At 46.8% G+C, this 17,311-nt stretch overlaps 1 protein-coding gene across 1 annotated transcript; it reads left to right on the forward strand.

Annotated features, from left to right (window-relative positions):
- Positions 1-4,146: 4,146 nt before the first annotated feature.
- On the forward strand, positions 4,147-17,277 carry LOC308637297 (uncharacterized protein C19orf18; the record flags this gene model as incomplete). Its single annotated transcript, XM_081273613.1, has 4 exons — positions 4,147-4,264; positions 4,348-4,479; positions 8,867-8,969; positions 16,686-17,277. 4 exons carry the CDS (start codon positions 4,147-4,149, stop codon positions 16,861-16,863), a joined length of 531 nt encoding a protein of 176 aa, XP_081129739.1. The 3' UTR covers positions 16,864-17,277.
- Between the last annotated feature and the right edge of the window lie 34 nt (positions 17,278-17,311).

Consider the following 17,311-nt stretch of genomic DNA (forward strand, 5'->3'; position numbering starts at 1 on the left):
GGGCATTCCCTGGGGGGCGGTCTGCCCTCCCTGGACCTGTGCACGTCAGGGCGTTTCCCAGGGTCTCAGTGTTGAGTGTGTTCCTCTTTTAATCTTTAGGTGAAAAGAACACTCGACGGAGGGAGGTCAGGAGTGAAGGGAAACCTCGCCAGTCCACCCAGAGTGAGGGGAAGGGGCAGGAGGGAGCCAAGAACTTGGGCCAAGGACCCTTCCTGGGTAGGTGTCAGCGCTGCACAAGGGCCATCTCGTCCTGGGGAGTCAGGACTCCCAGGACGTCCTGCGACATGGCCGCACTCAGTGGGGAGGCTGTGTTCACTGTCCGACCACAGGCGTGACTGTGACATCCCCTTGCCCACAGGGCCTGGTGCACTGGTGGCCATGTGAGGCGTCGCTGGACTCACAGAGTTGATGGTTCATCCTGTGGCCTTCAGAGGCCCTAGGAGAGGTGGGGTCAGCAGGTCTCTGTGGCAGAGCACCTGTGTCCAGAGCTGTCCCGAGTGTGAGGAGATCGGACCCCATGCAGTAGGTCTGGACTCCCAGGGACCCCACAGTTTACCCTGGCAACTTACCTGGGGACTTATCCCAGCCTTATTACCTTTAAAATGTTTTTGAGAGGCCTCCTGTGGCTCAGCTCCTTCAGGAGTCAGGTGAAATCCCTCACAGCTGCACATGCCCTGGAGCGCAGTGCTGTTAGTGCTCGTGTGTCCAGGACTCCAGGACCCCTCCCCGGCTGGGTCCGACCTGCCTGCCCCTCGGCCGTGTGCCTTTCACCACGCCTCCCCTCCCTAACTCTGAAACCCGACAGACCCAGTCCCCTCCAGCCATCAGGTTCCCCTTCGCCTTCCTGCTGTGGGTCTCCCTGGACACTCCCTTGCATACTGGCTTCTTGCTCTTCCCCCTTGTCACCTGCTGCCTCCAGATGGCTCTCGTCTAACCCTCAGCCAGAGTCCTCACTGTCAGGTGCTCCCAGCTCCTGCCCTGCGGCCTCGGTGCCTTCCCCCGCAGCACCCTTGACCCTGACCTCCAAGCCCACCTTCATGTCCTGAGCTCTCTCTGCAGGCTCCCTGCCCGCCCTCCACAGCCAGGGGCTCCCTCCCGGGGACTGGCCTGCAGCGTGGTTCCGGCAGCCCCTTGGCTGGAGAGCCCCTCGGCCATCGATGCGTGCTGCCTGCTTCCCTGACACAGCGCTCTTGTCGGCTTGCTTTGCTGCTGTGACTAGAAGACTGACAGACGACTTTAGAGGAGGAAGTCTATGTGGGGGCTCACGGCTTCAGAGGTCTCAGCCTAGAAAGCAGGCTGGGCTGGGGTGCGCTGGCACCCGAGTCTCACTTCTAACCTCCTGGCCGCTGCTTCCCCTACATGGCCACGCCACCCAGAGGAACACCTTGACAGGAGAGTGGCTCCCAGAGACAGGCCGCACCACCAGGAGAGGGGCGGAGTGCCCCCCGGGGCAGGCATGTGTGAGGCTTGGGCTCCCGAAGGGAGGCAAGCTGGGAGCCCTGTCAGGGAAAGACTGCCTGATCAGAGGCCACCAGCCTGCAGGTGTCCACGTTTGGTCTCATGAACTGTTCGCTAAAGGACGTGTCCACCCTGAAAGAGCAAGTGCTGCGGCCTGGACCCACCGTTGGCTAACCCCCTGCATGTGCCTGTGCTGACCAGGTGTAGTCAAGCACAGCTGTGGCTAGGCTGAGGGGCCCGGTGGTGTCCAGCCCTTCAGCCTCCCCTGGAGGCCCAGCATGCCCTGGGATTGAGGTCCACTCCCAGGAGGCAGAGGGGAGGAACCAGTGACCCCAAAGCCCAGCCACAAAGCAGCTGCTGGTCAGGAAGGAGACGCCTGTTCTGGTGGACATGGAAGTGCCGGGAGCAGCCTCTGGGCAGTTTCCTCATCAGTCCCCCCGGGCCAAAGGCCTGTCGGTTTCCAACACTTCCTAGCCATTGGAAGCTGACCACACCCTGGACTCACCCAGGTGCCGAAGCAGCAGGTCCTTCAGTTTGGGTCTGTGCCTTGCATCTCATGAAAGTTCTCCAAGGCTTTGGATACTGTGGTGGTGGACTTCTAAAATGGTCTTCAAGAATTCTGCCCCTGGTGTGCAGGCAGGCCTCTGGCATGTGGGAGGCCTGCGGCTGTAAGGCATTTTGTGTCTGTGACTGTGCCTGGTGATGTAATTAACGTCCCAAGCCCTTTGTCTGTGAATTAATGAAAAGGGAGACCATTTGAGTGGGACTGACCTAATCAATTGAGTCCTTTAACAGGGCAGGTTCTTGCTGAGGTAGAATGTCAAAGTCTGGGAGGGATTTTCCTGCTGACCTTGAGGAAGGAAGCACCACCTGGGAATTGATAGAGATGCTCTCCTCGATGGAAACAGGACGGATGCAAATGCTGAGAGCAGTTCTCACCTGGCAGCGAGCAGGAAAGTGGGACCTCCGTCCTGAGAGCCAGGCACTGAAGTCTGCCAGCAGGGCCCGCCCGGCTTCCCATGACCCCAGTCTCAGCAAACACCTCCGTGTCAGCTGGGAATTGAGACCCCAAGCAGGGATGTCGCTTTGTGTGCCACAGAAACAGGAACCGGCTACCGGACCTGCTGGCGTGGGGATGTGTGCCTGGCCATGCAGACCAGAAGACGGCTTGGAAGCCACTGCCCAGGTGGCTCTCCTCTGTCCACTCTGAAATGAGCTGCTGGATGCAGCGGAACTCTTCGCCTCCCAGTGGGCCAGTGTTCTGCCTCCTGGAGATGCTTCCCGACTCCCAGTTTTGAAGTGAGAGATGGAGGGAGAGACACAGGCTCACGGTGGTCAGCACCCATGGCCACCATGGCATTCAGCCCATGGGACAGGCGATGAACTGTAAAGCCAAGGCTGACCCATGTTGGGAACAGCCAGGCGCTCTCAGAGCCACAGGGACAATGAGTGAGGCTAGTGACCATCCCAAAACAACTTCAAGAGGTGGTGCCTCTGGGGGGTCAGCAGGGGCCCATGGGCACTAAAAGGCCAAGTCCATGGAGACAGCAGCACCTATGAGGAATGACAGGGCCTATGGGGACAGCGCAGGGGCAGCCTGGGCTGGAGGACTGTGAGGGGCAGCAAGAGGGACTCTCGTTCCCACAGGAGTCACTGGGGGCCTGGCCGTGCTCCAGCACAGGGCAGATGTTGGGAGCAGGGTGGGTGTCCCTGGACACAGCAGCCCTGGCTGGTGTCCCGGGGGTCACTGTGGGGAGTGCTTGCCTCACCACCCGCATGCTGGGAAGGTGCTGTGGCTGGGGTCCCCTAGGTGGTGGATGGAGGCAGCTCCTCCCCAGGCTCTGAGCCTTGTGGTCGCCTTGTGGCTGCTGGGGAGCGGGCGCCTCTGGAGCACAGCCTGTCAGGGGCCCGGCTCGTTGTTTTTGTCTTTGTTTTTGGATTTTTGGTCGTAGTGATGAAACCCAGTGCTGTCTTACCAGTGAGCCATATCCCAGCCCTTTTTATTTTTATTTTATTTTGAGGCAAGATCTTGCTAAGTTGTGAGGCTCTCTGGCCTCAGCCTCCCAAGTTGCTGGGACTACAGGTGGGCACCCCGCGCCCAGCCTGGTGGTCTCCTAGGTCATCTGGTTTTCCACCCACTTCCATGTTGTGAGATGGTTCTCTTGGTCTTCCTTAGAGGAACTCTTGGAGGCAGCCGGGAGGACCCTGGTGCCTGAGGCTGGACAGGCCTGGAGGTACTTTACTGTGGACGTCCCTGTCCCACACAATGTCCTGGGGCCTTTGGTTCTTCCCAGTGTGTGTGGCTTGCTGTACTTTGTCCCCGTGGTGACCCTGGCAGGTGGGGTCTGTTTCTTCCTCCTGTTTTATAGGCGTAGAGGGATAAAGCCATGTGGACCAGGCACTACCCAGCGTGGGGCCGTAGGGCACCTTGCTGGTGGCCATGCCTCTCCACCTCCCGCTCCCTGCCCTCAGGAGGCCAGGACCGGTCCTGATCCCGTGCCTCGCGGTGGCTGGTGGGTTCTGTGAAGGAATCTCGCTGCGGTGACTCGCGCTGACCTCACACTGGTGGCTCTGTGCCATCACTGGGCATTCTGTGGGGAGCAGAGCTCTTTCTCAGACCCCGCTGGCGAGGCCCTGCGGGCCTGGAAGGCTTCCTTTCGTCCCTCTGGCCGGCTGGCTGTTACAGTGATGGACGCCTGGGGATCTCTGGTGCTCCTGCTGCGGGTCTCGCTGGGCTGCCCGCCTCTCTTGTGCTTGCCTCAGGCAGACGGGGTCCCTGACAGTGGAAGCACCACCCACCTGACAGGTAGCTGTCCAGGGGAGGGTCAGGGAGGCTGGGCTGGGGGTGGGCTGGTGCCCGCCTTTCACGGCCACAGGCCCTCTCCCCAGGCAGTGAGGAGTCCCAGCGGCTCAGCAACCTCTCGGAGACGCTGGCGAAGGGCCACAGCCTCATTCCTTCTGGAAGCCCCGCGACCTTCTCCCCTGTTCCAGGGGCGCCTGCCCTGCTCGCTCGTGGGGCGGGTGTGCCGGGTGCTGCTCCCACAGAGCTGTGCCACGCCCCCGACAGGCGCCCTGGGAAGCCAGGCCGAGTCCTCCACTCCCTGCCAGCCTGCTCTTGCCTTAGGGACTGTGCTGGCCTCCCCACTTCAGAAGCCACCAGGGAACCCCACTCCCCCCAGACCACAGGGAAGGTCTGGCTTCCATCACAGCTCGGTCCTTCACTGCCACTTGTCTTTCTGTGTCACTGTCCCCTCCCAGGGCACTCTAACACTGAGCTACATACCCAGCCCTTTTTATTTTTATTTGAGACAGGGTCTCACTAAGTTGCTGAGGGTGGTCTGGAACTTGCCATCTTCCCACCTCACCTCAGAGTTGCTGGGGTTTTAGGCCTGGGCCACCATTCCCAGCTTATGCTTTGCTTTTTAACTTGAGAACGGGAAGCTGTTTATTTTAAGACAGCAGAGCCCACCCGCCCGTCTGTGAGGCCAGGCAGCCACGCTGAGTGTGGTGCTCATCAGCAGTCTTGGTCTGGACCTGGGAGAGGCTGTCTGCACCATGTCCTAGTGTGCAGCATGTATTGTGTGTGGTGTGTGTCTCAGAAGGGGCTCTGTGCTTGCCCACCGGCTCTGGCCCCATCTGTGACACAAGCTCTGGGGCCTAGATGTCCCAGCTCATGTGACTGCAAAGGTGGACAGCATCCAAACACATGGTTTTCTGGTTGTTTTTCCTCTTTAAAGTGCCAGGGCCAGAACCCAGGGCCGTGCATGCTGCGCCAGGGTTCTACCACAGAGCTGCACCCAGGCCTGACTACTGTCCCTGAGAGTCTGGCTCAGGAAAGGAGGCTCTGGGTGCCACCAGCACACCCTGCTTTTGCCCAGCACCTCACAGTGTCTCCCGGTGTTGGGCTCCCTGACCAGCAGCCTTTACATCTGGAGAGTTGGAGACCGCCAGGCTCCCTGTCTGATGCCAAGTCATGTCCCCACTCTCCCTAGTTGACCTGGAGCCTAACTTTGCCTTTGATCCTCTTCAAAGCCCAAACAGAAAGACCTGCTGAGCCCACCCACAAGCTCACTGTCTCCGGGAGGACTACAGGTGAGCTGAGGGGCCTAGGAGGGTAGAGGTCCATTCACACCTGGGGCTGAGCTGGGTGGGCCCCAGGCACTCACCCCAGGGCAGACCACCTCTGAGCAAACTCTAGTGCAGCGTCCCTCAGAGGGTGAGTGGAGAGGGTCCCACTCCACAGAGGAGGACACCAGCGCTGGGGTCAGCTCCAGCTCCCTTTGGGTGACACCCGAGGTGTGACCACACACACACAGCTGAGCGGCCTTTCCAGCAGCATCTCTTCCTGCAGATTTGTCCCCTGGAGCACACTGAGGGTGGCCACTGGGCCCTGCTGCTCCTTCTGCCTCTTGAAGTCTGCCCTTCTCTTCCTTTTTGTGCTCCTTGCCATCCCCTCTGCCTTAAATGCACCCCAGAAGGCAGGAAAGAGTAGCCCAGGGCGTAATGGCTCAGGTTGGATCCTCCCTTCCCAGGAATGTTGGGGGACTGCTATCTACCCATTTCTCTCCCTCCTAGAGAGAGGACTGCTACCTGTCCTTTGCCCCTTCTCTCTAGGAGGGGCAGTTCTGGCCCCCAAGCATCAAGGCATGGGGAAGTGCAGAGAAGGAGAACCAGTTGGCGTAGCTGTGGTCCTGAACACGCAGGGTCTTCCCAGAGCTCAGGGGTGCGCCTTTCACTCACAGGTTCCCAGCACCGCGCCCAGGCACCTAGTGCCCCCCCAGGCAATGGGACCCCACATGTTTCATGAGCTTGCACCAGGGATGGCCTGTGGAAATGCTTGCTGCTCCTGGGCTTCAGGGGCGATGGCTCTGACCAGAGGGCAGGGATGGTTGTCTAATCAGACCCTGGAAAAGAGCAGCTTCTCCTGGGACCTAACACTATTGTGTTCAGTTTTGTTGGTACTGGGGATTGAACCAGGGACACTCCACTGGTGAGCTTCATCCCCAGTCATGTTATTTTTTTTATTTTGAGACAAGGCCTTGCACATACAACCCTCCTCCTCAGCCTCCCCCGTCTCGGGGCCCCTTAGCTGCTGATCCGTGGAGTGCTGCTACCTCCCTTGTGACGAGAAGTGTGTTGAAACCACACCGCCCTGGGCTATGGCCGGAGCCCTGTGGGGACAGGTCCCAGGACGGTGCTCTCATGGGTGGGACTAGTGCCTTAGAAGTCCAGAGAAGGATCTGGCCTCTGATAGGGCAGCCAGGGCCCCCAGTGCCCAGTCCAGAGCTGGGGAAGCACGGCTCTGCTGTCCAGAAGCCAACAGGTTTATGGTGCTTTGGTACAGCAGGCTGCACAGGATGCAGTACACGATGCATTCACTCCGATCTCATGATCCTGCCGTCTGACCCCCTGGCTTCCTCCAGGATGCACCCGCCCTCCTTCCCCATCTGTAGCAAAGCTCCTCTGACTCCTCGTCTCCTTGAGCCTGCTCACTTGGGCTTGGTTCTCACGCAAGCAGATCCTGCCTCTTCCATTGTCTCTAATGGCCTCCCATTGGCCACTTTCGGTCTCATGGCACCTGACCATGAAACTGCTGCTCTTCCCTCTGCAACGTTTCGCTGTGAACACATGCAGACATTCAGGAAGCTGTCAGAGCGTCAGAGAATCCTGGGCACCCATGGCTCACCATCTACGGTGGTTACCTGCACACCCAGAGCCCGGCGGGCCAGGTGGTTTGTGTAGCATCAAGCTGCGTTTCCACCTCAGGGCATTTTCGGCTGTCAGAAAACTCTCCATCCTGGTGCTGGACAGCTGGTGCCTGGGAAGGGGCTGTGCTTACAGGTTTCTTTAGGCCCTCAGAGTATATGGATCCCATGGGAATGTCACAACTTTTTAACATGAACAGCAACACTGGAAATACTACCTCTTAGAAGTTATTACAAGAGCCATTTGAGGAAAGTGATCTGTAATGTAGAAAGTTGAAGCTTAGACAATTTAAGCAGCTTGCCGTATCTACCTGGTAGGTTTGCCTGCAGTGAGATTGCATTCTTCACACTGAAAGGACATCTCTTCTGAGCTGCTGTGATTGAATCTGGAATGATACTGTATATTTTCAATTAACAGAGACCTAGCTGTGTCTTGAATAAGGGTAGCTGCCCTGGATGACTTCAGAACATTGCTTACCATGCATCAAACAGGAGTCAGAATCCTCACAGACTGAAGCAGACTGGCCTTGACCAGATCTGGGATGACTTCAGAGCTGGGATTGAGCAAATGAACACTAGACAAAGCCAAGTCTCAATTCATGGAACTCCACATGTAGCCTCCTGCTGGAGCTGAAATTCATTTGTTTAGAATTTTGATCATCTACTATTTGGATCTTTGAATTATTAGAAATTTTACCTTGTGCTTTCTCTTCCCGGTCCATCCTATATAATCATCACCAACTTTGGAGGAAAAGGAAACTTCTCCATTCTCTATCACTGCTGGGACACAAGGTGAAAGAGGCCAAGCATGGGACTGGACATAGACAACTGGCAGGTTTTATAAGTAGCTGAGTAATGTACCTGTTTTTTTCTGTTCAACTTGTACAAACAATAATTCCCTAGTAATTGTTTTGAATTTCAGATAATGTAGAGAAGAGCAAAACATCTGAGTTCACAAAGACCAGCCATGGCTTTATAGCACAGACCATCACCCTGAAGTCTGACTCTTGGAACAGAGGTTCGTAGAATCCTACCCCAAATTGCCCAGTAATCCCCTTTCATTACAGTACCAGATGACTTGAGGAAATCTAGTCTGATTCATAGAACTAAGCCATTCTTCTTGCAGCTACATGATGACAGGTGAAAAGTACCCATCAATGACAGGTGTTGCTCTAGGGACCAGAATGTCCCCAGATGACAGGTGTCTCCATGGGGATCAGTATATACTCAGATGACAGGGTCTCTGTGGGGATCAGGATGTACCCAGATGACAGATGTCATTATAGAAACCAGTATAACTATTGAGCAAGAGATGACTTTGAGGATTGGAGGTAGATTAAAAAAAAGGCAGGATTGGGATTGTGGTTCAGCGGTAGAGCGCTTGCCTAGCATGTGCGAGGCCCTGGGTTCGATCCTCAGCACCACATAAAAATAAATATATAAAGGTATTATGTCCAACTACAACTAAAAAATAAAAAAATATTTTAAAATTAAAAAAGGCATCAGAGATTGTTGGGAACTAAAATTATATTTGTTTATACAGCCTGTGCAATATAGCCTTAGTATATTTAAGAAATTCAGAATATATTCTTAAAGGTATTTTTTGTCTTCTATTCTCTTTGTAATAGCAGTGTGATTAACATGTTAGTTGAGAAATTCAGCCAAAATGAGATTTTTGAGCACTTGTCTTCTTTCCATGTCAGCAGTGATTCCGCACAGACCTGCTCTTGTTCAAGTGATTCTAATCGCGTGTATAGCCTTCAGCATTGCTTTGGTATGTGGGATCATGGTCTCCTATATGATACAGTAAGTGCATGTGGAAGAACACCCACCATCCTTAGATGACAACTTCATGAGTGTATCATTTAGTGTCAAAGGGTGATGGTCCTTCTGATGCTGCTAAGTTATTATTATTATGGTCATTGTGCATTTCCAGACCCATGTTTTCAAAATACCAATCATGTTTAGGTTGGGTCATGATGTAACTCAAAAGGAAAAGAAGAGAAACAATACAGCTTAGTATAACAGAAAACTTGGGAAAAGATTGCAGCTATTAAAGTAAAGCCCATTTTTGAAACTTTTGGAAAGATAAGTGCACATTTGTGAAGAAAGACACATTTCCTGTGGTGGGCTGGCCATGGGAGGGATTTGGAAAACACCAGGCCAGTGTCCTCTGAGTGTGGTGTTCTGGAGTGAGCTTGGTACTCTGGAATCACCCTGGCACATAAGGAGGAGGTGAATGTGCTCTCTTTTTGTCTGCAAATTTGCTGATGCTGTCCAGGGAAACGGTAGCTTTTGGGGAAGATATTATATCCTCTCAACATAAGTAAAGCTTGGAATCAGGCTCTTTCAGGTGACATGGTATTTTAAAAATTAGTTATAAAGTGGAGGCTGGGATTGTGACAAGAGCACTTGCCTAGCATGTGTGAGGCACTGAGTTTGATCCTCAGCACCACATAAAAGTAAATAAATGAAACAGAGGTAAAAAATTAGTTGTCAACCATGATCCCAGCCCATCTGCTGCCCAGAAGGAGGAGCAGCAGATGACCATGACCCTGGCCTGCCTGCAGCATGGTAGGAGCAGAGTGACCCTTGAACATTGCTAGAGACAAAGACATTCAGACAATATGAAGAAACAAGGGAAGAAAGTGCCCCAAACAACAGTAGATTCCATTGACAACACAGTACATGAAATGTCAGAGAAGGAGTTCAGAATGTACAAAATTAAAATGGTCTGCAAAGCAAAAAATGCATTAAGAGAGAAAATACAGGCAATGATTGACTGCTCCTACAAAGAGATAAGAAAGGAATTACAGGTAGCAAGATTGGGAAGAAAAGAGATACTCTGAAAAGAAAACCCAAGCAGAAATCCTTGAAATGAAAGAAACAATAAACCAAACAAAAAATTCAACAGAAAGCATCAACAACAGACTAGATCACTTGGAAGATAGAATCTCAGGCAATGAAGACAAAATATATAATCTTGAAAATAAAGTTGACCATACAGTGAAGATAGTGAGAAGCCATGAACAGAACCTCCAAGAATTATGAGACAACATGAAAAGACCAAGAATCACCAGGAAACAGGAAGGCACAAATACAAACCAAATGAATGTACAGTCTCTTCAATGAAACGATAGCAGAAAATTTTCTAAATATGAAGAATGAATTGATTTCAATCAAACACAAGAGGCTTACAGGACACCAGATGTACAAAATTTCAATGATCCACACCAAGGCATACTACAATAAAAATGCCTAACATACAGAATAAGGAGAGAATTGTAAAAGCTGCAAGAGAAAATGATTAGATTACATATAGGGGGAAACCAATTTGGATTGCAGCAGATTTCTCATCCCAGACCATCAAAGCTAAGAGATCCTGGAACAACATATTCCAAGCCCTGTAAGAAAATGGATGCCAACCAAGAATCTTATACCCAGCAAAATTAAGCTTCAGATTTGATGACAAAATAAAAATTTCCCACCATAAACAAAAATTAAAAGAATTTACAATGAGAAAGCTGGCACTACAGAATATTTTTGGCAAATAATCCATGAGGAAATGAAAAACAACCATGAAAATCAGCAAAGGGAGGAACTACACTAAAGTAAAATACAATCAAAGGAGAAACCAACTCAAGTTAAAAACCCAAAATACACCAAAATGACTAGGAATACAAACCATGTCTCAATAATAACCCTGGATGTTAATGGCCCAACCTATCAATTAAAAGACATAGACTGGTATATTGGATAAAAATAATCAAACAATATGCTGCCTTAAAGAGGCTCATATCATAGGAAAAGACATCCACAGACTGAAGGTGAAAGGATGGGAAAAAACATATCACTCACATGGGGCACATAAACAGGGGTTTCCATCCTAATATCAGATAAAGTGGACTTCAAACCAAAGTTAGTAAAAGGGATGCTGCTTAAGGGAACCATACACCAGTAAGACATAACAATCGTAAATATCTATGCCCCAAACAATGGAGCATCTACAAATGTCAAACAAACCCTTCTCAATTTCAAGAAGCAAATAGATCACAACACAGTAATATTGGGTGACTTTAACACACCTCTCTCACCACTGGATAGATATCCCAAACAAAAACGAATCAAAGAAACTATAGAACTCAATAACACAATGATTTAGACTTAACAGACATATATAGAGTATTTCATCCACCATCGAGTGAATACACCTTTTTCTGAATAGCACATGGTTCCTTCTCTAATATAGACCATATATTATGCCACAAAGCAACTCTCAGCAAGTAAAAAAATACTACCCTGTATTCTAGCAAATCATAGTGGAATGAAACTAGAAATTAATGATAAAATAAAAATAGAAGCTACTCCAACACCTGGAGACTAAATATATTAAATAAGCAATAAGTAGCAGAAGATATCAGAGAGGAGATAAAAAATTCCTAGAGGTAAATGTGAATACTGATACAACATATCAAAATCTCTGGGACACTTCAAAGGCAGTGCTAAGAGGAAACTTCACTGCACTGAGCTTATTCATCAAAAAAGTCAACAAATTAATGACCTAAAATTACATCTCAAAGCCTTATTAAAAGAAGAAATCAACACCATAAGAAATAGAAGACAGGAAATAATTAAAATCAGAGCTGAAATCAATGAAAATGAAACAAAAAACATTTTTTTAAATTGAAAAAAATTAAAAGCTGGTTCTTTGAAAAAATAAGTAAAATTGATAAACCCTTAGCCATTCTAATGAAGAAAACTCAAATTACTAAAATTTGTGATGAAAGGGAAAATATCATGATGACACTATTGAAATACAGAGATAATTAGAAATTATTTTGAAAATCTATACTCCAATGAGAGAGAAAATCTCAATGACACAAATTTCTATAAACATATGATCTACCCAAACTGAATCAGGAGGACATAGGCAATTTACACATTAATTTCAAGCAAGGAAATAGAAGATGCCATCAAAAGCCTACCAACCAAGAAAGCCCAGGACCAGATGGATTCTCAGACAAGTTCTATAAGATCTTCCAAGAAGAACTAATAACAATACTCAAATTATTCCATGAAATAGAAAAGAAATTCCAAATTCATTCTATGAGGCTAGCATCACTTTGATACCAAAACCAGACAAAGACACATCAAGGAAAGAAAACTTTAGACGAATATCCTTGATGAACATAGATGCAAAAATTCTCAATAAACTCTGGCCAGAGGCAAACAACAACATATTCGAAAGATTGTGCACCAAAATCAAGTGGGGTTCATCCCAGGGATGCAAGATTGGTTCAACATATGGAAATCAATAAACATAATCCATCACATCAATAGACTTAAAGACCAGAATCACAATTATCTTAATAAATGCTAAAAAAGCATTCAACAAAATACTGCACCTCTTCATGTTCAAAACACTAGAAAAACTAGGAATAGTAGGATCATACTTCAACATTGTAAAAGCTATCTATGCTAAGCCGAAGGCCAACATCATTTTATTTTTTTACTAGTTGCTCAAGATAATACAATGATCGTGACATATCATACATTTGATTCAAATAGGGTATGAATTCTCATTTTTCCACGTGTACAGATTGCAGGATCACATTGGTTATACATCCATGTGTATACCTACAGCAATCCTAGTGTCACCAACATCATTTTAAATGGAGAAAAATTGAGAGCCTTCTAAAAACTGGAACAAGACAGGGATATTGTCTTTCATCACTTCTGTTCAACATAGTCCTTGAAATTGTAGCCAGAGCAATCAGACAAAAGAAATTAAAGGGATACACATAGGAAAAGAAGAACTCAAACTATAACTCTTTGCCAATGACATGGAATTGATCCAAAAAAAATTCCATCAGAAAACTTCTAGAACTAATGAATAAATTCAGCAAAGTAGCAGGGTATAAAAATATCCATAAATAAAAGGCATTTCTATACATAAGTGATGAATCCACTGAAAGAGAAATTAGGAAAATCCCCTCATTCAAAATAGCCACAGAAAATACAAAACACTTGTAAATCAATCTAACAAAGGAGGTGAAATACCTACACAATAAAAACTACAGAATACTAAAGAAGGAAATTGAAGAAGAACTTAGAAGATGGAAAGATCTCTTGTGCTCTTGGATAGACAGAATATTCAAAATGGCCATAATACCAAAACTATTATACAGATTTAATGGAATTTCTATTAAAATCACAGTGAAATTCTTCATAGAACTTGAAAAAGCAATCATGAAATTTATCTGGAAAAATAAGAGACCCAGAATAGCTAAAGCAATCCTTAGCAAGAAAAGTAAATCAGGAAGCATCACTCTACCAGACCTTAAACTATACTATAGAGCAATAGTAACAAAAATAGCATGGCATTGGCACTAAAATAGACATGTAGAACAATGGTACAGAGTAAAAGAGACAAACCCACATGAATACAGTTATCTCGTATCAGACAAAGGCACCAAAAACATGCACTGGAGAAAGGACAGCCTCTTCAACACATGGTGCTGGGAAAATGGGAAATCCATATGCAGCAAAATGAAATTAAACTTCTGTCTCTCCCCATGCATAAAACTGAACTCAAAGTGGACCAAGGATCTAGGAATTACACCAGAGACTCTGCACCCAATAGAAGAAAAAATAGGCTCAAATCTTCATCATGTTGGATTAGTTCCCAACTTCCTTAAAAAGAGTCCTAAAGTGCAAGAAATAAAAGCATGAATCAATAAATGGGAGGGATTCAAACTAAAATGCTACTTCTCAGCAGAGGAGACAATCATTGAGGTGTAGAGAGAGCCTACAGTATGGGAGCAAATTCTTACCACACGTACATCAGATAGAGCACTAATCTCCGGGATATATAAAGAACACAATACCAAAAAAAAAAAAAAACCCAATCAATAAATGGGCTAAGGAACTGAACAGACACTTGTCAGAAGAAGATGTACAAGTGATCAACAAATGTATGAAAAAGTGTTCAACATCTCTAGCAATTAGAGAAATGCAAATTAAAACTAAGATTTCATCTCACCCCAGTCAGAATGGCAGTTATCAAGAATACCAGCAATAATAAGTGTTGGAGAGGATGTGGGGGGGAAAGGTACTCATAGAATGCTGGTGGAACTGCAAATTGGTGCAACCATTTTAGAGAGCAGTGAGGAGATTCCCAGAAAACTTAGAATTAAATCACCATTTGATCTAGTTATCCCATTCCTCAGTCTATACCCAAAGGACTTAAAATCAGCATACTATAGTGACATAGCCACACCAATGTTTATAGCAGCTGAATTCACAATAGCTAAAATGTGGAACCAACCTAAATATCTATCAATAGTCAATAGACAAAGAAACTGTGTTATATATACACAATGTAATATTACTCAGCATTAAAATAGAATAAAATTATGGCATTTGCAGGTAAATGGATGGAGTTGGAGAATATCATGCTAAGCTTAGTTAGCCAATCCCAAAAAACTAAAGGGCAAATGTTTTCTCTGATTAGTGGATGTTGATCTATGATGAGGGTAGCATAGGAAGAATGGAGAAACTTTGGATTGGGCAAAGGAGAGGGTGTAGAGGGGTTATGAAGATAGGAAAGATGGTGGAATGAGATGGATATCATCACCCTAGGTACATGTGTGATTGCACCAATGGTGCATCTTTATACTGTATATAACCAGAGAATGGAAATGTTGCACTGCACTTGTGTACAATGAATTGAAATGCATTCTGCTGTCATGTATAACTAAGTAGAACAAATAAAAGATTAAAAAATTAGTTGTAAAGTGACATTGTGCTATTGGCCCAGAGTCTACACTGTGCTTCCTGCTCCCAGGAGTTCCACCCACCCATCAGAAACAGCCCCAGAAGTACAAATGTATTTGCTCTTTGAGAATTAGGTGTGAGAACAAGGAACATATTGCCAGACATGGAATGTTTTTAAGAAAACCACTCAAAGACCTCTTTGGACTAGGTCAACTGAAGGTAAAATGAGATGGAAAGTAAAATGGGAGGTGCTCCACTAACCAGCATAGAGCCTGCTGTTTGGTTCTGGGCTATCTGAGGTGATAATCTGGGTTGACTTAATGGGTGTAACTGAAATGTGATTATTTACTATGGGAAATACGTTAACAAATCTCAAGCTTCTACCTTAGGTCACTAAAACATTGCTGAAGTTCAGTGCTGGATAAAGCACTGACCTATAGTTAACCCTGTGGCCATCATCATCTCTGCCACCTCTTATGTGCCTCACAAGTTGCCTAGAGTCTGGGGCAGAAGAAAAAACACATGGCCCACAAAGCATGCTTTTATGTACTGGTCTATCTCGACTGGTTTCTCTTTCACAGAAGTAGCTTTCGAAAATACTACTGGCAAGTTTACTTTCATTTAAACCAGGAAGGTAAAATTCTAACAAATTCTAGTTTTGTTTTAGATAAAATATTTCAATTTATGTTGTGACTTTCAATGTTTGAATACAATCTCATTTATTTTAGTGTTTGGAAATGAAAAATCACTTAAAATCAGCATTGGGATCCTGTCTTCATTTAAGATTTTAATATTTGGCTTATGTTTTTTCTGGGTCATTCATTTCAATTTTTGAAAATATTGTGTTAGTATTTATCTTTGTGCCTGTGTGTTTTGGTACCTCTTAAACTTTGTTCTTGAGGTGAAGGCTTCATTCTACCCAATATCATGATCAATTTTGGTAAAGTTTACCAGTCCAGTTCTTGCCATCCATAGCAAGCTCTGGATGCTCCCACAACCTTTCTCATCATGGTCCCCTTAAAGTAACTTTCATTACCCGAGTCACACAGAACTAGGAGGGCAATAATGTCAGGAAAAATCAGGGCCCTGTGTCATGGTCCACAGTGAACAGGAACAGCAGCTCCAGGATCCACTCCAGGACTGGACCACAGGAAGAGTGACTTCCCTTCAGTAGCCTCAGTTTAAGGGAGTATCAAAAAAACTCAGTAAGCAGGATAAGTACTATTTTAAGGCAGTACTTTTAAAATTTAGATTAATGCCAAAAAATCCACAGTGACCAAAATACCAACATTTTCAATACAGAACCAGTGACAGTCCTGGGCTGAGCCATGTTATGGAACCTCAGCAAAAGGAAGACTTTTAATACCCACCCGTCTTTATTCAAAATGTTGTTATTGTGTTTCTGATACATTTTTGGCTTTAGTTTTTATTTCGTAATGTATTACATTAAATTATGATTTGTCTTGATGGTAGGTTTTCTGTTTGTTTTTACCAACCCCTTAAATTTTGTACCCAATGTGAGTGCCTCATTCATTCCTAGTCTTGGCTTTGATCCACAATTTCAGATTATCAGACTCATTCCTTCCTCCAGAATTTGGCCAGTCATCCCAGAAATCTGAGGTCTTCTCATGATTAGTCTTATTTAATCGTCTGCTTCCTCCTCCATCCCCACTAGCCACCTCCTTTGCTGTTAAAATGGTGCATGAGTAAGACAATGATTCATCATGAAAACTGCACCTGAATTCATGTGTTCTTCTCCAGTAGGCTGGTAAAGGCTGAGGAGAAGCAGCAGCTTGCGGTGCTTTATGAAAACATTGAGACACCATATGAGGAAGTTTCTGAGGATGAGTCCACCAACCTGCTTCCAGAGAACGAGAAGGAGCTGGGGAAGTTCATCCGTTCAGGTAGTGACGGGCTAGTCTGACTAAGTGGATACAAGGTCACAAGAAAGCTCGGCCAGCAATTTTTTAATGGTTTAGTTTTTAAAAGCAAAGATAAGTGGGAGATAGTGGATTCCCTGGTAGGAAAGATGGACACCTGTGTCCGTACCCACAGAAGCAGCCATTCTCCTCCATCCTGGAAGGCGGATGGCTGTGTGGCTGCCTGTTTCCTGATGCATGGTGATCCCAAGGACCCTGGGACAGAGTCCAGGAAGTAAACTTTGCAGAACAAAACTTTCCCTTAAATATAATTGTTTCTATGACATTGTTCTCACGTTTAGGACACAGTTATGCAGATATTTCTCTTGCCTCAGTCTGCTGTGGAGGTAGGTCCAGAATCACAGAACAGATGCCCCTACCCCCAGGGGTGCCTGCCCACTGTGAAGGGGTGGCCTGAATGCTCCTGCTCACTGATCTATAAAAGTTCTGAGA

Source organism: Spermophilus citellus (genome assembly GCF_964194105.1).
Source record: "Spermophilus citellus genome assembly, chromosome: 18".
Classification (NCBI taxonomy): domain Eukaryota; kingdom Metazoa; phylum Chordata; class Mammalia; order Rodentia; family Sciuridae; genus Spermophilus; species Spermophilus citellus.